Here is a 21,705-nt window from a genome sequence, read left to right as displayed (position 1 = left end):
CTATCTATCTATCTATCTATCTATCTATCTATCTATCTATCTATCTATCTTTCTCTCTCTCTCTCTCTCTCTCTCTCTCTCTCTCTATATATATATATATATATATATATATATATATATATATATATATATGTGTGTGTGTGTGTGTGTGTGTGTGTGTGTGTGTGTGTGTGTGTGTGTGTGTGTGTGTGTAAATAGGTATTCAAAGTCAAAATCTTTTTTTTTTTTTTTTGGAGGTAATTGACTATTGATAATGCAGTGAATATATAATAAAGAACAGAAAGCTAGCACAGGAAATCCATCCATCCATTTTCTAACACGTCTATCCTTTGTGGGGTCACAAGGAAAACTGATTAAAATTGATGGGGGAAAAACAGAGGGATCCTGGAAGAAACCCTATTGCTCTGCAGGACATGAGCTGTAAACCTTATTATTCTATTTTACATAAGTAAAATGTAATAATTTAGATTAAAGCATAATCATGTTAGAAAGACCTGGTCAAGGTCCAGCCCAAAATCTAGATGAGAATTTGTGACAAGATTTGAAAAACTGATGTTTACAGATACCCTCTGTACAACTTGATGCTTGGTTTGTAAAGACGAAATGTCAAAAATGTCATTCTCCAGATTTGCAAATTTGGGATATACTTCAAAACAACACTACACACCATAGCTGCAGCTAATGATGATTCTCCAAAGCACTGACACATGGGGGTGAATAAATATGCAAATCACACTCTACACATTTTTATCAGTAGAACATTTTGAAAACCATATATGTGTTGTACACGCCATCCATATGGTGGAGCACAGTGGCAGCAGAATCTTGTTGTGGAGAGGCCCTTAAACATGGACACAGAAGCTGGTCATGGATGGATGAAATTACATACAGGGTGACCCTGAAAGAAAACCTGTGACTGAGGCAGGAGTTCAGCTTCTAGCAGGACAATGAGCAATGACCCTAAACATAGGGTCAGGGGTGCAACAAAATGTTACAGATTAAAGCTTATATATGGTGCAATGCCCATGTCAAAGTTATCAACTTCCATTCCACAGTTAGACTCTATTTTGTGTTAATTTATGATTAGAATTAAAATAAAAAACATAAAAAAATAATAATAAAAATGTGAAAAAGTTCCAGTGGTGTGAATACTCATGGCAGACACTGTGAATTTGATGTTTGGTGTTTTGTGTTATGGCTGCTAAATGTTTTTAAGTGGATTTGGGATACATTTGGATAATTACTTTTCAGGTAAGAAAACACGTTTTTTAATTTCAGATTGAGAGCTTAAGGTGTGTTGATAAAAATAAAACAAATCTCAAAGGGAAATGAAGATACTAAGCGATTAAACAACATTTTAAATACCACAAAGTTGATGTCTTGAGTAAACTAAAGCTGACCTGTCACTTTTACTTTGAAAGGCAAAAGACGGAAGTGTTGCTGTATCCGTTGTTGCCGTGGGACTGCAGGCGAGTCAGAAAATCAATTAAGTTATGAAAAATACCATTAATTGCCTTTCTTTGTCACCGCAGCCCATGAAGAAATGGCGGATATACAGATGTCGGGTGCATGAGGAAAAATACACTGCGCAGTTTACCGCCGACAAAAAGCTTTTCCCTCGACTGGAATATTTACGGTATCTAGGTAAGTTAGCTTGATAGCTAACCAGGGAAGTTGACATTAGCCGCTCGGCTAGCTATGTTTTTCCACTGCTAAAATGTTTATTGAAGACGGTACGTCTCACTCATTACTGCACCGTGAGGAGGACGCCTTTTATTCTAGCTTCTCGTTGGGCTGCCGATCAAGAGTTGCTGAAAGGTTGCCGACGTGTTGTTTTTAATGCATTGTGCAGATGAGTGCTGCAGTAAATAAAGGCATTCAGCTTAATTTCGCTGCCTGACTAACATGATGTTTCAGTGCTATACTGCAACTCCAGTGCTAATGTGTTAGCCATCTTGCTCCAGCGCCCTAATGGCTTTTGTTTATGTTCTGCACATGCTCCACATGGAAATGAGAGTGCGCCTTGCAGTGGTTTATACCCTGTTTTTTTTTTTTTTTTTTTGCATATCTATCCATATGTTTCAGCTTCTTTCATTTTAAAGCAGGGGTGTCCAAGCTTTTCGTCGTGTAGGCCAAAATTCTCAAGTTAGAAGTACCAGAGAGCCAGAAAGCATAACAATAATGTAAAAAGAAAAGAAAAAAACACAAAAGTTACTGAACGACATCTTGTGATTTTTTTTTTTTTTTTTTGGCCTGCTCCACAAAATATCAGAATCAATGAAACAGATTAGTCCTATTTTGTTATTATTATTGAAAGATGCACATAAAGTTGTTTTTTTTTTTTTTTTTTTTGGGGGGGGGGGGGGGGTGATTGATAAACTTCTGAAATACAATAAATAAAAAAAAAATCCGATCTTAGATTTCAATAAGAACAGGTTTTGGGTCACCCTTTCGTTGAAAATGCTTGCTGTATTTAGAAGTGGATTAAAAGCACATGTTGGTACTTTTACTCAAATGCACCAAAGTCTGCATTTGAGTAAAAGTCATTAGATAGATGAGCTGTTTACTATGAAATTAAAGAGGGTGTAGAAAGTGTGGTTATTAAGAGACAAATACTTGGACCTAACCTTGTCAATTGTAAGAAGGTATTAATTATTATTAAGGTTTGTAATAATTTTGCCTTTAAAAAAGGGTCCCTCTGCACCGATAATTACAAAAAAATCATCCAAATTATTTGAATTGCAGTTGGGGGCCGCACAAAATCAGTCCATCGAGCCACACTTTGTGCACCCCTGTTGTGAAATCTTAAAGATAAACTACAGAATGTAACTACCCTGACATTAAGTATCCTTTCCTTTTCCTTATTTTCCCAGCTATAGCCTTTCCATAAATTGTGCTGATTCTGTGCTCCTGAAACCAGACAAAATCACACTGTTTATATTTACTGTTTCTGCTATACATTGAATAGTTAGTTTGGTGTTAAACTGTAATAGTTCTCTGTACGTGATTCTTATAGTTAGAAACATTAGTAACTTTGTTTACTTTCCGTAAACAGAATTACAACTGCGTTTTAGATCACCAATAGACTCAAAGGGCAGTCAGTCCAGTTTAATACGAGGGTATTAATGTAGAAATACGAGAGTTAAGAAATTAATGCTTACATCTTTCATGTTCTTCTATCTAGTCATCCATGGGGAGTTTAGAATTATCAAAGTAAAATGCTTGTTTTTTGACTGTGGGCAGAACGTGCAGTGAAAGAAAAGCAGACGCCACAGTGCATGCAGACACAATGTACAAAAATGGCCACCCGCGGTGCATAGTTCTAGCTGTGAGGCAGCACTTCTGCCCGCAGCTCTTGTCAAGCCTCCCTGTAACTAAAGGGGTCTCGTAAAAGTATTCACACCCCTTGAACTTTCTCGCATTGCAATTAAAATTTTCAAAAGACATGATATGTCATAGACTGAATCAGAGTGGTCCAAAACTGTTAACCAGAAGGGAGATGACACAGGATTGCCTAATTATTATATTTTTTTATCTTTTTTTGTCTGAACAGTGTGCCATGTATTTTCGTTTAGCCCACCTGAGTTTGTATTTTGTAGAAGTGCCTTTCAGGGATTAGAGCTGCATGTTTTATGCTGCACCCCTCTTCCAGCGTCGGCACATCTGCTGGCCAACGCAGGACTGATCTTTGGCCATTTCTTTTTGCTAAGTTGCACAAGATCTGTGTGTTGGACGGTTGCTGCCTTGCCAAAGTTTCTCAACTAGATTTTGGAAGTTTTGATCTAAACCAATATTTTATAGACAGTAGATGTAACTGTATGTTTAGGGTTGTTGTACTGGTGGTAGGGTTATGCACTTAAATGTTTGTGATACTTTGTTTATGATAAAAGTGATAACAAGTAAGTTAGTTTTTGGATATACAGGTGCTGGTCATATAATAACAATATCATAAAAAGGTTGATTTTATTTTTTTTTTGTCCCCCAAGTAATTTCATTTAAAAAGTGAAACTTGTTTATTATTAATTTATTACCAACAGACTGATATATTTCAAGTGTTTATTTATTTTAATTTTAATTATTATAACTGAACACTAATGAATACTGAATGACTGAATATACAAGTTTCGCTTTTTTAACGGGATTACTCAAAAAAAATCAACGTTTCATGATATTCTATCTGTGTGTGTGTGTGTGACCAGCACCTGTAGTTTGTATGGCTTCGACAAAAACAAAAGTTAACGACAAATTGAAGACAGCTTCTCTGATTTGAGCTGACGATCTCTCTTGCTCCAGAGATGAAATTGGGCCTCTTGGCTACTTTATCTGATCTCGTTCCCTGGATGCCAGTTTAGGTAGTCCGCCATGTCTTGGTAGGTTTACGGTTGTGCCATACTTTTGTTCATTGAACAGTTGTGGGTGAGATATCAAATGCTTTGGATATTGCTTTACTATTTAACCCAAGTTTAAACTTCTCCACAACTTTCTCCCTGGCATGTCTTGGTCTTTGTGATGCTGTTTGTTCACTAAATATATCTAACAAACCTCTGATGTTTCCACAGAACAGCTGAGATACAATTACACAAGAGTGGACTTAATTTGCTATTTAAGTGACTGGATTTCATTGTAGGGTGTCAGTAAAGGAGGCTAAATACACTCCACATTTTTCAAATTGATCTGTGGGGAAAGTTGGTCATATTTAAACTAAATAGTAACTAAATAGAAAAAAAGAACATTCCCTGTAGGCAGTGCCCTCTTTCATTGGGGAAAAGGGCACACTAGGGCTGCACCAACTTGATGTTGTTGCAATATTAATATACACATAATGCATATCAGGAAGAACCACCTGGACCGCAATAATTGTTCGCTAATTATTTAAGCAACTCACATTGGCGCTCTCCATGCCTGGTAGTAAATCTGGGAACACGTTTCATGCAGAATAAAAGCCTAAGTTAAAGAATCCACGAGGTAGTAGAGTCAATAACCACAAAGAAGTTGATTCGATGCCCAAACAGCCGACATCAGTCAGGAGCAGCTTCTTCACACTAAAAAAAAAGGGAACTAAAAGTAAGTGAAATTTTCTTGAAATTAGTGTATTTTTCCTTGATTAGAGCAGGTAAATAAGACTATTTGCCAATGAAATAAGATTTTTGCACTTAAAATAGGGAACAATTCATCTCCATCCTCTTATTTCAAGTGCAGGATGTCTAATTATCTTATTTTAGGGGTAAAAATACTCATTCCATCCTTATTTAGCTCCTCAATTCAAGGAAAAATACACTCATTTGAAGAAATTATTGCTTACTTTTAATTCCCTTTTTGCAGTGCAATTGAACCTTGTTGTTGAGATGGAAATAGTGAATTTCATTTTTTCTTTTTCACTTGCTGGATAGACTTCTAGTTATCTGAGGTAATGTTTGCTCTGACCCTAAAACAAAAAGACAAGCTTGATATATTTATTTATTTTATTTTAAGTCATATCATTGCAACCTTTTAGTCCTATTGCAGCAAATCACATGTTTTCCTGACACCGTGAAACCCCAGTGCACCATCCAAATATTGTTTGTGAATGGTTTGACCAACAAAGCTCGATTAGAACATTGTCCAGGCCATTAAATAGTTAATATCACAGTCCAGGCCCATGGAAGCCCGTCTTAGAACCTTTCAGCAATTAAAGGATCTGCTGCAAACGTCTGGGTGCCGGTAAAGACGGCGGACATCCGGAGGTCCCGCGGAACTAGCATGTGTTAGGAATATTTTGGTTTGCGCCTGGAACTCCTCTGAAATAGGTGCATGCACATGATGACTTGGCTGATTGGGGGAATTAGATACTTTCAAATGTTTTATCCGAACAGATGAGAATGAGCTGATGGTTGTGGAAGTCTGGAAGAAGACGCTGGACAGAGGGGAGAGGCTGACCGGAAGATGCCCAGAAAGAAACAGCAGAATCCACAGCCAGTCAAGTGTAGGTCTTCTACAGATCTTCCTAAAGTTGACTTGTTGTTGTTGCAAAGGTGATGCATGAACTGAGCTGAGTGCGTAACATAGAAACGCCCCGGTGCCCTCTTTTCTTCAGCTCACCCCCTGCAGGTTAGCTGCAGGATTTAGCTCCGGGGACTTACTGTCTTTGTCCTGTGAACCATTTCTGTTTAGGTTTCTGGATCGTTGTGTTTCTTAAAGATCCAGCATAAAACCCGTTCTCAATTTTCTGACCGAGGCCACCAGATTTTTATTTAGAACGCACCCAAAGGTTTTTCAGGAAATATATCTTCTTTTACCCCCACCTAATAGTCCGTTTTAGCCTTCAAAGTTTGATGCATTTAGTTGGATTTGGAGGTACATCTTAAAAAAAGTGAATGTTGTGAGGAAGTTAAATATTTTAAGTCGCACTCAAAATAAAGTTCGTATAGATTCATAATATTGAGTGAAATATGTGAAGTCTTTTTTTTTTTTGTAATTTTCATGATTATGGGTTACAGATAACGCAAACACAACATTTTGTGTCTCAGAAAATTAGAATATTACATAAGATCACTAAAAAAAAAGAGGATATTTGAAATGTGAATGTCAGGCCACTGAAAAGTGTGTTCGTTCCTATGCAGTGAACACTTACCAGTAGTTGGGCCTGCTTTTTCATGAATTATTGCAACAACGCGGCGTGGCATGGATGTCTTCAGTCTCTGCCACTGCTGAGGTATACTGGAAGCCCGGGTTGCGTTGAAAGCATCTGGATTGTTAGGTCTGGTTCGCTCATATTCCTCGTGACAATACTGCACAGATTGTCTATGGGGTTCAGGTAACTGGCCAATCAAGGGCAATAACACCATGGCCATCAAACCAGCTTTTGGTGCCTTTTGCAGTGTGGGCCGGTACCAAGCCCTGATGGAAAATGAAATTGGCATCTCCATAAAGCTTGTCAACAGAAGGAGGCATGAAGTGGTCTAAGATTTCCTGGTAGACGGCTGCGTTGACTGGACCTCAGAAAACACAGTGGACCATACCATCACTAACTGTGGAAACTTCATAATGGCCTTTAAGCAATGTGGACCCTCTTCCTCCACTCTTCCTGTAGACTCTGGGACCTTTACTAGGAAATGAAATGTAAACTTTTCCTTCATCTGAAAGAAAGAACATTGGACCAATGAGCAACATTTGAATACTTTTTGTCCTTTGCCCAGGTAAGGCACCTGTAGCTCGTGTAAGATTTGTCTGTGCCCAGAACCTCTTGATGTGCTGACTCCGGCCTCAGTTCTCTCCTTGTGAAGGTGCCTTAATTTTTGAATCTATTTCGCTTGACAATCATCTCAAGGCATCTCAGGGCTGTTGCTGATGCACATTTTCTACCACAGTTTTTCCTTCCTCTCCGTTTTCTCTTGAGAGCTCTTTGATCCAGCTCTCTGAATAACCAGCGTCAATGACCTTTTTTTGGCTCATCCTCCTTGTAGAGGATGTCGACTGTCCTGTGGCCATCTGTTCAGTCCGCAGTCTTCCTCATAATTAGCCGTGTTTCCATCCAGTTGTCATGCGAATTTTGAGCAGACTTTTAAAATGTGAATTAGGCGTGCTTCCATCTAATTTTTGGGAGCAAATCAACCCGGCTTCTTTTGTTAGACGTTGACGCTACACATGGCTGTAATAAACAGGAAGTAGAGGTTGTAAATTAGCATGGAGCACACATCTGAGAAAAATGGGGAGAGGTTTTCAGTAATGTGTTGTCAAGTTTTAGTTGTTCTGTCATGTTAACTAGAATTGCCGATGTTACATGCTGTCCGGAGATGTAGAGAAAGAAATGCAGTTCTGTGCACGTTATGGGAGTATCGAGGAAGAGGCCGACAGCAGAAACAGCTGATCAGTCAAGTGAGGTAAACGTTCCCAAACTTATTCGGCAAATGTTTGCATCTCCCGTTTTGCGCATTAATTCTTTTTTGGAAAAGCCAAAGACCACCTAAAGCAAACGTGAAAACTTTTTTTTTTTTGCAAAATTTTCCATCAACCTTTTCTAATGCAATACCTCAAAATAAAGAGTTGATGGAAACATGGCTGTTGTGTCTCCTACTTACCTAGAATGAAGGACAATTCAGAGGCTCGGCGAATCTTTGTGGATGTTTTGGAGCTAATGAGGTGTAAGATCACGAGTTTCTAATATTTAACTTTTTCACAACATTTTCTGAGACGATTGATTTTTTTTTTTATTATCTGTAAGCCATAATAAATCAAATTTGCAAAGAAAAAACAGCTTGAAATACTTCACTGTGGGACAAAAACATATTTTTACAATATTCACATTTTTTAGATGTAAATGGTTTAGACCAGTCCTGGTGCATTAAAGCCTTTCAGTCGCAAAACAAAAATCTGCTGAAACCAGCCTTTGTGTAAACTTCTGTGACTTGTCTTTGAAGACCACAAAAGTGGTGTAGTGTGTCCCAAGCTTTAGCCTAATCTGACCAAGTCCTAGTAACGTCCAGCTGGGTACAAATATTTAAATTTGTATTAGTAAAAATACTTTTTCTCTTGCTGTAGCTATTTCCTGACTTAAGTAGATTTAACCTAAAAACGCCTGAGAAAATGTTTTAAATTCTTGTCGCTTACAGTACCAGAGGTGCTAATAATACTGGAACCAACTAGGGGTGGGTGATATGGACTTTAAAATTTTATCACAATATATAGTGGTAAGGTTGTAATAACGATAAAAGTGATGATAAAAGACTATACACAGCCTCTTGTAGTCTTTTCAGTTTAAAATATCATTTTAGGTATCTGCTGGTATAATTGTAATAAAAGAGCTAAATAAAATAAAGTTCTTTGTTTAGGAAAATAAAAAAAAATCTGTGTTTCCTTACCATCTTTGGGGAAAAACAATGACGAAGGCTTTATGTGGAGTGTTTTAGACATTTTTAATTATTAAATGTTTGAATGTTTGCTTCTAACCACAGTGGATTCTGAAGATGGTGTAGCCGTTGAAGCTCCTGGAACCCTTCCCTTAGACACAGACTTTCTTCTCGGACAAGACCTTGTGTTTGGTGTTGCGGATCATGACCAAATTCTAGGCCTGGAAAAGTTTTCAGGTTTGTGGGTTTTATTTTATTTTGGCTGAGCGATAAGTCAATTGAATCAATTGATTTGAATTTAAAATTTGTTAAGATACCATTTTTGGAAAATCTGGATTTTAATTTGCAAGTGCACTCGTTGGGCTTCCGTGAAGAGAATGCCATACGATAAATTGTCAAAAAATATTGTAAAGAGCAAACTGTTATTTACCATAATATGAGGCTCTTTAATTTACTCATTTACTTATTTTTTAAGTTAGTTGGAAGTTACACAAGTGAAGTGAAGCCTGTTCTTAGATAATTGTGTAATACCACTAGCAGCAAACATTTAGTTATAGTTTAATTGTTTACAATGACAGTGCCTGCCATCTTGTCTTACAACCACATTGTACAGCTTGAATATAGTTGCACTTTGAATTCAGGTCAACTCCCAGACAAATGCTTAAAAAAAAAAAGCAAGTTTTTCATTGTCTTTAATTTTCATTTTGTGAAACAAAGAGGGGAAAAAATCAATTAATCAGATTTGTATAATAACATTTTTATTTTCAAGCCATATCGCCCAGCCCTATAAGAAAGCGAGTTTTGCATTAGCAAAGAGCACAAAAACACCCAAATTTCCAGTCTGGTTTGATGTATGTAAAGCTGTGCATCTTGACATCAGTTTCTTTACGTTTACCTATCAGTACCAGCATTTCTACGCAGTCTAGAAAGGTAGGGAGGTTGATCCTATGCAGTAAGATTCAAGTGTGGATAAGTTTAAAATAAGAAATTAAAAGTTTCTAGGCTTTATTTTACTTCCAAATTGTCTACATGTCCTTCCTTCTTTGTGTCCACCCTTCCTTTATGTCCTTTTTCCACCCCAACATTTACTTGTCTTCGTTCTTCCATCTCCCTTCCTTCCTTATTTCCCCCCCCCCCCCCCCCTCCTTCCTTCCTCATCTCTGCTCTTTAGAAAAGGCAGCCATAATTTCATAGTATTGTGATTTTGTGTATTTTAAAATAAACTGAGAGGACTGAGAACTGTTTAGTCTGTGGATATATCCCATTGAAAACATATTTGAACCCCAAACTATTCATAGTGGCTCCCTTCTGTTACATCTGTTAACTAAATTAGCACCATACTAACCTCTGCTTCCCTTTGTCAAAATGAATATTTTAATGACTTCTTGGTAAAGTGGCTTGAGATGACATGTGTTGTAAATTGCCGCTATAAAAAACTGAATTCAATTGAAAATGATGGTATTAAGCGCCAGCCAGACACCTTTATGATGATACATTTAGTTTCTTTTAATACAAGGCCTACCGTACATAATAATTATACAAAACAACAATTTACGTCGTACCAGATTTTTTTCCTGAAAACAAAATTACCCTAATTGTTTTGTTTTTACTACTATAACTTCAGCTTCCTAACATTTCACTTCCTAATTGTGCACAAAAGACAAACCGTTTTAAATGCTTTTTAGCTGCAAACATTAAATCTGGTTTGTAATCCTCAGAACAAAAAAATCATAAAAGGTCACTTGTACAGCCATTCCCTTTCGTGTGTGGAGGTTAGGTTTTCAGCATGTGTAGTTCACATGAAAGCTGCAGTAGAGGCAAAATTGTTTTGCAGAAACAACTTAATGGGCACATACGCCAGCGCTGTGCCAGTAATAAAATGTATGACTATTTTAGAAAACAAGGACCCCATCACCTCCAGCACTTGCAGAGACCTTGGTTTAGCAAGAATCGGCCCATCTTTTGATGGCAACGAGGTGAAATAATGCCTTAAGAATGATCAGATTAATATTTTTTTAACCTTTTTATAGGGTCATTATGATAACGCAGGTGAAAATTTGGACCGATATTAATATTTCTGTTATGTCCGATAAGCGATATTTACATGACCAAACAAAAACCGAGTGACCGACCCCCACCCATCCCCCCTTATAACCCAGGCACAAAGAGCAACTAGATATAAATAAACATGGGTTGTTAATATCAACCCAATTTTACCTATCGGACCGTTATGTTTAAAAATGACTAACATTGCCCGATACCAATATTAACGCAGATACATCATGCATCTCTAGTTGTAACAGAAACCCGTCTTGCAACATTAAAACATGTTGAATCAAATCTCATGTTTAAAGGAAAGATGCTTTAGAAAAAATCTTTTTGTTGCAGTTAGCGTTTGACAGAAAGCACTGACTAGACTATGGCGAGTTAATGTTGCTAAACTTGGCAACTGATTCAAAGCCACCTATTCATAGTTTTAAACCCAAAATAATGATACTGAAAAGAGGGTGTTTCCATAACATGAAAGCCTCATTTTCCTTTACAAAAATGCTGAATTTAAATTTATATTTTAACAATCTATTGTGCCACCTGTTTTAAATACTAAATGAATAAACAAAAAAAAAATATTAAAGTTGGACATATTTATAAAGTAACAAAACAGGAACCTATTGGATTACTGAATAGAAACAAATATGATTAATAGAATAACATATGTGAAACTCCTATAATGCTCACAAAAGCCCTCACCATGAGCTGTGCTTTTGGCATCAAGTCTTTTTCTATCATGTTACAAATGTTTTGCATAATGCCCTCCGCTTTTCTGTCATTGCATCCACTCCTTCCGACCACATGAGTAAGTTTTGGTTGAGAAGATGATGCTGCTCTGCCATGCAGCACAGCTGAATGAGCACTATTCAGGCGGTAACATCAGGAGCTTGCCAATGATTTAAAATGTTTCTTATATTTTATTCTCTTCAACTTATTTGTTTCTATTGAGTAACCCAAAAGAGTCCTGTTTTGTTATATTTTATAAATATGTGTAAGTTTAATAATGTGAATAAAACCACAATTTTTGTTTATTTGTTCAGTATTTCATACAGGTGGCACAATACATTTTTAAAACATAATGATGTGCCTCGTTTTAAATTCAGCATATTATAATGAAAAATTAACCCTTTCCTGTTAAGGAAACACCCTCTTGATACAAGAGAAAACTCAAGTTTTTAAGAAAATGGCTTCTTATGAATAGTCTATCGATAAGATAAATCAACTTTAGATTAACCCATTAATCCATAACTTGCCCCCCTACCGACATTTAATCGTAGGTCAATTGTTGGTTTGCATCCCTATTACTGGACGACTTTTAAACAGGTTACTTAAAACAATTTCACTTTTGGTCTGTACAGTACACAGTAGTTATTAGCACTGTTGCCTTTCAGCAGGAAAGTCCTTGGTTTGAATCCTGCATTGAGTTTGCATGTTCTCCCTGTGCGTGCATGGGTTCTCTTTGGGTACTCCTGATTCCCCCCACAGTCCAAAAACATGACTGTTGTGCTGTGAACTATGTTTTCAATAGTTTGCTCATTTAGAACGTTACTGAATATTTATATATTTGAAATTACGATGGAAAACAATTGTCTGCTTTTATGCGGTCCAATTGCACTTCCTAATGTTTCTGGCATTCTTTGGTAGCTTGTTTGAAGATTTGTGGTAGTTATACATTTTATGATTTATTTTTTTATCCATCTCACTATAAATAAAATGAAACATAGTTATAAACTTTTAGGTCCATGTTAGCCTCCCTAAATTTGGATCACATTTGATCTGTGGTTTCATATTCAAAATGCTTCAAAATGCTTAATATGAACATTCTTCATATTATTTATTCTACACAGAACAGCTATTTTTTAGAGTAAAGCTTGTGATCTGTGAAATCCTTTTTGTGAAACCAAAAAAATGGCAATTTTTATTAGTCATGTGTGACTACAAAATGATGGTGATTCATAGTTCTCATGAACCCAGGAGTTTTTATCGCCTCATCTAGAAAGTACACCGCTGCAGTGTTTTCATTCATTTGTTAGTGCCACTGCTCTTTTTTTTTTTTTAACCTACGTTGCTATAGTTTTTGGCGCTGGTGCACTACAGGCAGCTCACGTTTCGCAGCATGGGTGTTTGTCAGAGTGAGTGAACTGAAAATGAAAAAAGCGAAAGAGGGAGAAAAGACACGAACATTGTCAAAGGGTCATAAAAATAGGACCATTACCATCAAGGACATCATCATAAGAAGGCATTTATTCATCATCATGTGCTGCCTCCGCTCCCACTACTCTCCCCCCCATTATCGTTTCCCTACCATCATCATCATCATCATCATCATCTTCTTCTGCACTCATCATCATTATCATCATCATCATCATTATCATCGGCAGAAGCAGCAGCCTCACCATTACAGTCATCATCATCATCATCATCATCATTAGGCCTGTAATCACCCGTCAGGGGTTTCCATGGGCCGGCATAAAAGGGCAGCTCCAGATCCCTCCTTCCTCACTCTGTGCTCCAGCATCTGGAAGGAAGGTGGCCTCAGTCCTGCTTTCAGTCGGGCTTTCAGAGCTCGGCACGTCGAAGCCTTGTTCCTTTTTATTCTGCCATCTTAAAAAAAAAAAAACGTTATCTATAAATATACTTGACCTGCTCGGTTACACCGTGAGTATCATTTTTATTCACTGAAAAGATTTTGTTGTGAAGCGAGGCTTTTGTCTACCCGAAAGTTACAGCTTCTGTATGCGGGTGGCTTTTGCTGTAATCTTCAGCTTGTTTGCTCATCTTGATGGGCTGTTTTTTAGGTATCACTCCAGGTTTGCTCAAAGGTAGATTTGAATTGTGTGTTGTAGTTTTTTTTTTTGTGTGAGTGTGTTCTCTCCTTCAAGCAGTATGGAGGATTAATGTGAAATTGTGTATGTGTGAACTAAGCTGTCCTTTCAATGGACACATTGGAGCTGGGAACAGAGGTGAGGAAGTGATAGACAGGTTTGGCGTCCAGAACAGGAATGCAGACGGGCAGATGGTGGTAGACTTTACAAAAAAAGATGGAAATGGCTGAAGTGGATAGTTTCTTCCAGAAGAGGCAAGGACGTGTACAAAGGCGGAGGTAGGAGCACAAAGGTGGATTACATCTTGTGTAGACGATGCAACCTGAAGGAACTGGACTGCAAGGTGGTGATGGTGTGGAAGATGAAGAGGACAAAGATGGAAAATAAAGAGCCAGAGCAGAGGACAAAGTGGGTAAGCTGAAAAAGGAAGCAAGTTGCGTGGCTTTCAGGGAGGAGTTGAGACAAGCTCTGGGTGGCCAAGAGCTGCTTCCATATGACTGGACAACTAATGCTGTATAGGGAGTTGGCGGTGGAATGAGGAAGTACAGGAGTGTGATCATAGATAGAGATCGGCTAAGAAGAAGTGGGACTCTAAGGAGTGAAGAGAGTTGCCAGAGTACAGGAAGTGAAGGTAGAGGTAGTTAATGCTAATCAAAGGGCACACAGAGACTTGAATAACAGGTTGTACAGGGAAAGAAAAATGTATACAGGTTGGCAAGACAGACAGACACAGACGGGAAGGATGTTCAGCGGGTTAGAGTGATTTAACAATGGAGATGGACATGTAATGACAGCTGTAACAGCTGTGACAGGAAGATGGAGGGAGTACTTTGAAGAGTTGATGACTGAGCCAGAACAAAGAGCAGAAGAAGCAACCATTGTTTGAACTGAACTAAAGTGAATGTTTAGCTATAGCTGTTTCCATCAGCATTTTATGTGCATTTTGAAGGATTGCATTAAAGGAGCCATAAGCAGTAATTTATTATTTTGGATAGAAAGAACTAAAAAATAGTTTTGTGAAGAACTAAAGGTATCTTTTTAGATGGACTAGGTAGAGCGAGCCATGGCTTGTTGCACACTGTCTTGTTTTGGTCTACAGACGCTGCTCAACAGCCCCACCTGGTGGTGAAAATTCTCTGATTGCTCCTGTAAAAAAAAAAAAAAAAGGTTGATGGGAACAGCAAAATTCTATATAACTTCAATTTCACGGAAAAGTTGTTACCTTCTCTTGAGGTGTATTCAGGATTTTCCGAAAAAGAGCCCATGCGCGAAACGAGCGATTGAAACACATTTGTCAAATAAGTGCTGATGTAGCGAACGTTTACCTCACGTGACAGATCAGCTGTTTCTGCTGTCGGCGTCATCCTGGATGTTCCCAAAACGCGCATAGAAATGCAAAGTAACATCGCCGATACCAGTTGACACGAAAGAACAATTACAACTCGCCTGATCGCAACACATTCCTGAAAACATCTCCATTTTTCACACACGTGTGCTCCATGCTAGCTTGCCACCTCTATTACCGTGTTTTCCGGTCTATAAATCGCTCCGGAGTACAAGTCGCACCAGCCATAAAATGCATAATAAAGAAGGAAAAACATATATAAGTCGCATTTTTGGGGGAAATTTATTTGATATTATACAACATCAAGAACAGACATGTCATCTTGAAAGGCAATTTTAAATAAAAATAGAACGGAGGCAACAACAGGCTGAATAATTGTACGGTTAGCTTACGCTACATGACACAACTGAGAACGTGCCTGGTATGTTAACATAACATATTAAAAGCTATTCAGATAACTATAGCATAAATAACATGCGAAGAAGTTAACCAAAGCGCCCGTGTCACTCCAAATAACTAAAATCCAGTGAAATCTTTCAAATAACTCCGTTCACTCCGGAGGTAGAAGATGCGGCACTTCTGCTTCTACGTCGCTTACGTCTAATTCAACACAGGCCTAGAGCGCCCTCTTGTGGTTTGGTGTGAAAATAACAGGTGTAATGATATACCGGCAAAAATGTGTAATAATTTCACACATAAGTCGCTCCAGAGTATAAGTCGCACCCTCGGCCAAACTATGAAAAAAACTGCGACTTATAGTCCGGAAACTACGGTACCTGTTTATTACAGCCATGCGTCACGTCAACGTCCGATTAATTTACACTCTGTGTAGCTTTTAGAATGAAACCTTTGTGTTCGTCTGTCTTTTCCAGAGGTAGCTGCTGAGATTGGTTTCTCTGTGTGTCCTCTGGGTGATGAGGAGAGTTCTTCCTACAGCCAGCTCAGCATGGAAAGCGAAGCGGACAACTCGCGCAGCACCGGCGACCACCAGAGGCAGAGCGAGAGCAGAGGGACGCAGTCCGAGCAGAGCTTCCCCCCCTACCTGTCCTGCCGGGGCTGCGGACAGCTCCGCGACGAACCTCTTGGACCCGGCATGGACCTGGTCGGCCCGTACTGCCTTAGGTGTTGCAAAGCCTCCAGGGAGGCAAAAAGTACAGACTTCTGCTCTCCCTTTGGCGGCAGCAGTGGCGTTCGCTCCGGCTTACAGAGCCGCGGCGAGTCCCAGCCCGACGGCGAGGGGTTGGGAGACGGGGTGGAGGACAAGGACGAGCTGTCCGCCGAGGACAAACTGCTCAAGCAGCACTCGTGTCACCTCTGTGGCTTCTCCTCGCGCTACGCCAACCACGTGAAGCGCCACATGAAGACCCACAATGGGGAGAAGCCCTTCAACTGCCCCCTGTGCACTTACGCCTCGGCCCAGCTGGTGAACCTGCAGAGACACCTGCGCATCCACACCGGGGAGAAACCCTACAAGTGTGACACGTGCTCTTTCGCCTGCAGTTCCCTCGGAAACCTCAAGAGGCACCAGCGCATGCACGTGCCTAACGCGGCCCAGGCGCCCTCCGCGGGGGTGGGACGGGACGCCCCGCCGCAGCCCGCCTGTGGCCAGAACAGCCTGAAGAGGCCTGTGAGCGAGCAGAGAGCTGAGGAGGAGGGGACTGCTGCTTCAGGTGAGGCTCCCCTGGGGCTTTAACCCCCGCCACGCCTTCCAAAAGTGTTCACACCCCTCCAGATTTTAGCGTGTTGTCTCATGACTACCGTACAGTAGTGTATTTTATGCCATAGACAAAAACAAAGTAAATCTTAAAGCAAAATTGGAGGAATAGTAGGGCTGGACGATATAGAAAAAAATAATATCGATAAAATAAAAATCTGATTTATCAATATCGATAATTGTCAAAAAATAAAAAATATATATTGTGGCCATTTCATGATGTTGCTTAAAGACCTATGTTCAAATAAAGAACACTGAATTCAAACACAACCCAAATTTTTACCAAAACTGTAAGAAAAACTTTAAAAAAATAAAAAAAAGAAGAAGAAAACATTAGATGCTTTCTGAACTCTTTGAAGCTTACTGAAGGAGCTTACCTGGGTCTCCGTTTGTGATTGGCTGGGAGGATGTAATGACTGTGATATTAACCTACGTGATAGGCTGGAACGCAGAAGGAAGGAAAACTGTTCTTCTATTGAACTTTTTATTGACCCCTTTTTTTCCCCCATTGAACCACACGTCTATCGATCGATATACGTCGTTATTGAATTATCGATCAGCCCTAAGGAATAGATAGTTTTGGGTTGCTGTTGTTTTATTTTTATTTTTTTGCTTTTTACAATTAAACATTTCTCTTCATCCACCTTCTGCTGCTCTTACAGCTGCGGGTCTGTTGGAAGGAAATATGCAAGTTGTTGCACAACTGATAATAGATTAATGTGAGCACGTCTGATTCTGGGGAGATGTCTCTTATAAAGCTTTCCTTCTCCACAAGCTGAAATCGCTGCCAATTCTTTGACTGAAACCATCTGGTTGGAGTTCAGGCTGGAGTTGCGGCTGTTTTGGCCCGAGCTACTGCTTTCCTTCCAGGGTTGCCCAGTATTTAGCTCCGTCCATCTTCCCATCGACTCTGTACTTCCTGGCACAAAGCGTTCCCACAGCATGATGCAGCCGCCGCCTTGTTTCCCAGTACAGCTGTGAGGCGAAGTTCATGTTGGTAAAACAAGTAATAGTTGTCCTGAGCTGTGAGTCTCTGCACCACCTCCAGTGGTATTTGATCGACGCTCTGCTGGCCTAGTCTCTCCCGATTCGTTGCGTCCTAGCTCTGCCAGTGATGCAGTCGTTTTGACCCAGTGTTAGTTTAGACAACACATTTTATTTCACTAATGGCAGTTTTTTATGATTACAATTTGTCAAATTTTGGACTAAAATATTAAGTCACAGAGGAATCTTTGAAAGAAAATAATTTCTTCATTCCTAGATGAAATATTTACTCTCAGATCTCCACTGGAGGCATGCGACATGCACCTCAACAAGGCCGCTTCTCATTGGCCAGATTTTTACCTGTAAAAACACCAAACCGCTTTTTTTCTTCAGTGTTTTGAGCTACTTTGTGTTTGTCTATCTGACTCCAAGTCAACTTTATCCACATTAGGTCGTAAACATGACAAAACGATAAACTGTTATATGAGATATGAAGACTTTTTGGGGCACTTTAAATTGTCTCCATAAAGGTTTTGAAATGGTGGACTCGGTTTCATGTGACCTGATGACTAAACCCGCTCTGTAATGTCTTTTTTAAAAGTCTCTGAGGTCGCAAGGCCAACGTCTAACCTGAGTCTGGGGGCCCAGAACAGCGACTACCTTGCGGTCTTTGACAACTTGAAGGGCGCGTCGCCGCCCCCCATACCTGCCTCCAATCCGGCTCCTGGCCACCAACATCCACCCCTGCTGGAGATGGCAGGCGGCAGCAGCAGGAGCGGCAGCAGCAGCAGGACTTCCCGAGGGGTCGCGGCAGAAGGCGCCGCGCTCCCATCTTCGCTTTTCCCTTTCACCTGCCGGTTATGCGGGATCGTCCTGGAGGACGAGGACGGCTCCTCCGCCCAGATCTGTGCCAAGTGCACCCTGGAGATGCTGACTAAAGAGTCGTCGTCCTCCCCGAACAGCCCCGGCGAGCGCAGCGACAAGGTGTACACCTGCGCCGCCTGCCCCTTCCTCACCCATTACCCCAACCACCTGGCCCGGCACATGAAGACTCACAGCGGCGAGAAGCCGTACAAGTGCCCCCAGTGCGACTACGCCTCGGCGCACTTCGACAACCTCAAGCGCCACCACCGGGTGCACACGGGCGAGAAGCCCTACAAGTGCCACCTGTGCGACTACGCGTGCGGGAACCTGGCCAACCTCAAGCGGCACCAGCGCGTGCACTCGGGCGCCAAGCCCTTCCAGTGCCCCATGTGCAGCTACAGCTGCAACCAGAGCATGAACCTGAAGCGGCACATGCTGCGGCACACCGGCGAGAAGCCGTACAAGTGTCAGGAGTGCGGCTACACCACCGGCCACTGGGACAACTACAAGAGACACCAGAAGAAGCACGGCGTGGCCACGGACGGCTGGGTGAAGGTGCCCATGATCGGCACCGACGGCGAGGACGACAGGAAGGCGATGGGAGGCGGCATGCAGGCGCTCAGAAAGGAAGCTGGGGCCGACATGCAGTTCATGGCGAGGGAGGGCGGCTCTGGCTGCACGCTCAAGCTGCAAACTTAAGCTTGTATAAATGCTAACACAGCAAAACTAAGCTACCAGCAACATGTTTCTGATTGTCTCCACCAAGCCTTTTTTTTTAATGTGTGTCTCTCAGTGTTACACCAGATCTCTTCTACGGCTGCTAATTGTTCAACAAGTAGAATCTCGCTGAGTTAAGAATTCATGTTTGGAATATTTCCATGCCTTTTTGGTTGGGCGAGAGTTTATTTTTTACAGTTTTTTTTGTTGTTTACGCCAAGATTAAAAAAAGGGAATTCTGTTGAAGTCCCCCCCCAAGCTTCTGCTCCTTCACTCCGACGCTACATGCATGTTTTCACTGGACGGATACCGCCATCATCGTGGAACTGGTGCCCACGTTTCCCTCTGCTGTCTTTATACGATTTTAATGCACAAATTCGATTATTTATGTTCTTAACAAACTTAAATGCAATCAAAAGTGGTGTGAAATCTCTTTTTAAATTACTGACCGACTTTTTTTTTTTTTTGCAACCATCTGTTTGCTTCTAAATGAAATTTGTATTTGAAACGTGTCGATTTTGTTCCTGTCCAGGACCGCGCAGTGCAGCTTTAAGCCGTTGGGATTCTGGAGAGGATCGTTTTGTGCTTCTCTTTTTGTTTTTGTTTCTTTTTTAACTAGAGTTCAAGCTCTGTTAGTGGTATGCCTTCAGATTAATGTATGTAATGCTATCAAAGTGCTATTCAATGGTACAGAAATTGTGTTTGTCTTCATGACCGTGCCAGTAATTCAAACGATGCTGCCCTCACTGGGGGGAAAAAAAGTTAATTTTTTTTTACTTTGCATTTTTCTGTTTTTGCCAAACTACCCCAAACCGTATCTGTAAAAGTAAAAAAAAAAAAAAACTGATAAAAGAGGTTTATTAAGTTATTGTAGCATTATAAATGCATGTTAAGCATGCACGGGGCTGTTGTGTCACCCCGGTTGAAGCTCAATAACGTTGACATCTGTTGAGCTTCATTCTCTTCTTTAGAGAGTTTAAGTAGATTAGGTCTCGACTAAATTCATATCATCTTGCTGTTTTTTTTTTTTCTTTCTTTCTTTTATTTCTGGCAAACATTTCAGATTTCAGGCTAAAAGAAAAAAAAGTACATTCATTTAGATGATTGTAACAGGTCGTTTTCTTGTGTACCTAAATATTGCTCAGTGTCGGTTCATGTTGATTTTTTTGTTGCTGCTGATCAGAAAGTGCCAAGTTGAAACAAGAGCAATAAATTAAAGACTTAAACAGTTTAAAGATGCTTCATGGAATTGATCAGCATTGATTCACGCAGCACTCGGCCTGCTCCTCGCATTTCTGCCACAAACTGTTCGCACGCCGCTTTCTGCTGTAATATTCTCCTGCTTTTGTTTTCTGTGCTCAGCTGCAGCGTGCCGGGACGCACTGAGCCGTTTGCGGGCCTCAAAGGGTGAACAAACACAGATCCAAGAAACACAGAAGGCGCACATGCAAAACAGCCAATGAAATTACAGCTAGGCTAGAAATCTGTTGATCCCGACTGATCTGCTCTTCTTTTATCAAATAACTTCCTTGTAAAATAGTTCGTCATGCGTGTCGGGCGCCTACCACTACACTGAAATCCATCAAAGAACGCGTCTAAGGAAGGTTATCTATGATGTGAACAAACTAGAACAGCCTTGGGAACAAGTCCATTGTGGTTTTTGGCTAAAAGAGGAGATATTTCCGACGTCACTTAGTTGGAAAGGTCATTAACTGTAACATATTGAGTGTTTTATTAAAAGGAGATCAAAATAAAGTTAAAAAGCTACAGAGAAGGGGAAACAACCTGCCTATAAAACCTAAAGGGAAAAGCACAGAACATGGGCAGGTTGAGCATCGATTCAAATGCTTGACATGCAGCCCAGAGGTGAGTGTTATTTGCAATAAATATTACATATCAGTCATTTTTTAAAGTTCATCATAAATGTGTTTGAGAAACGGCGTGCAAAGGGATCCTGCTGACCTCTGCTTTAATTTAGTTTACCACTTACTGTGAACTTTCCTTTGAACTTGAAAAGAGATTAAACTAATAGTCAGCATGTGAACCAGTGATGGTTTGTTTTTTTTTCTTATCATTTCTCTAATGTGGCTGTGATGCACGTCTCGAGGTGCGTTTTGATTTGACTGTGTGCTGTGTCCCTAGCTGCCATGTTTGGAAAGTAAGAACTGTGATTTAATGTCCGTGTTTGTGAAAGACTGTTTTTATGCAAAGTGAGACGTTTAGCGGGCGGCAGACTTCACGCGTCACAACGACCCCATCGATTTGTCATACTGTGTCCCGCAAGCGGGCGTTTCTATTTTTATGCAGCGTCTCATAAATGCCTTAAACGAGGAGTTTGAAATAAATACCTGGAATTCACATCGTTGGATGTCAAACATCAAG

At 40.3% G+C, this 21,705-nt stretch overlaps 1 protein-coding gene across 2 annotated transcripts; it reads left to right on the top strand.

Annotated features, from left to right (window-relative positions):
- Window positions 1–1,435: 1,435 nt before the first annotated feature.
- Window positions 1,436–20,166, top strand: LOC118556126 (zinc finger protein 513-like). Of its 2 annotated transcripts, XM_036147476.1 has the most exons (5): window positions 1,436–1,644; window positions 5,853–5,962; window positions 8,931–9,062; window positions 15,917–16,714; window positions 18,344–20,166. In XM_036147476.1, exons 2-5 carry the CDS (start codon window positions 5,923–5,925, stop codon window positions 19,303–19,305), a joined length of 1,932 nt encoding a protein of 643 aa, XP_036003369.1. In that variant the 5' UTR covers window positions 1,436–1,644; window positions 5,853–5,922; the 3' UTR covers window positions 19,306–20,166. The 2 variants fall into 2 exon arrangements, with proteins under 2 accessions (XP_036003369.1, XP_036003370.1); XM_036147477.1 differs by lacking the exons at window positions 5,853–5,962; window positions 8,931–9,062.
- Window positions 20,167–21,705: the final 1,539 nt, after the last annotated feature.

Source organism: Fundulus heteroclitus, chromosome 15 (assembly GCF_011125445.2).
Source record: "Fundulus heteroclitus isolate FHET01 chromosome 15, MU-UCD_Fhet_4.1, whole genome shotgun sequence".
NCBI lineage: Eukaryota > Metazoa > Chordata > Actinopteri > Cyprinodontiformes > Fundulidae > Fundulus > Fundulus heteroclitus.
Note: the sequence above shows the minus strand (reverse complement) of the source record. Positions and strands in the feature narration are given on the sequence as shown.

Excerpts from the sequence above, each read along its gene's own strand:
- LOC118556126 (XM_036147476.1), top strand. The coding sequence starts at position 5,923 with ATGCCCAGAAAGAAACAGCAGAATCCACAGCCAGTCAAGT. Across the intron at positions 5,963-8,930 it reads GAATCCACAGCCAGTCAAGT|TGGATTCTGAAGATGGTGTA; the intron begins GTAGGTCTTCTA and ends TTCTAACCACAG. Across the intron at positions 16,715-18,343 it reads GGAGGGGACTGCTGCTTCAG|TCTCTGAGGTCGCAAGGCCA; the intron begins GTGAGGCTCCCC and ends CTTTTTTAAAAG.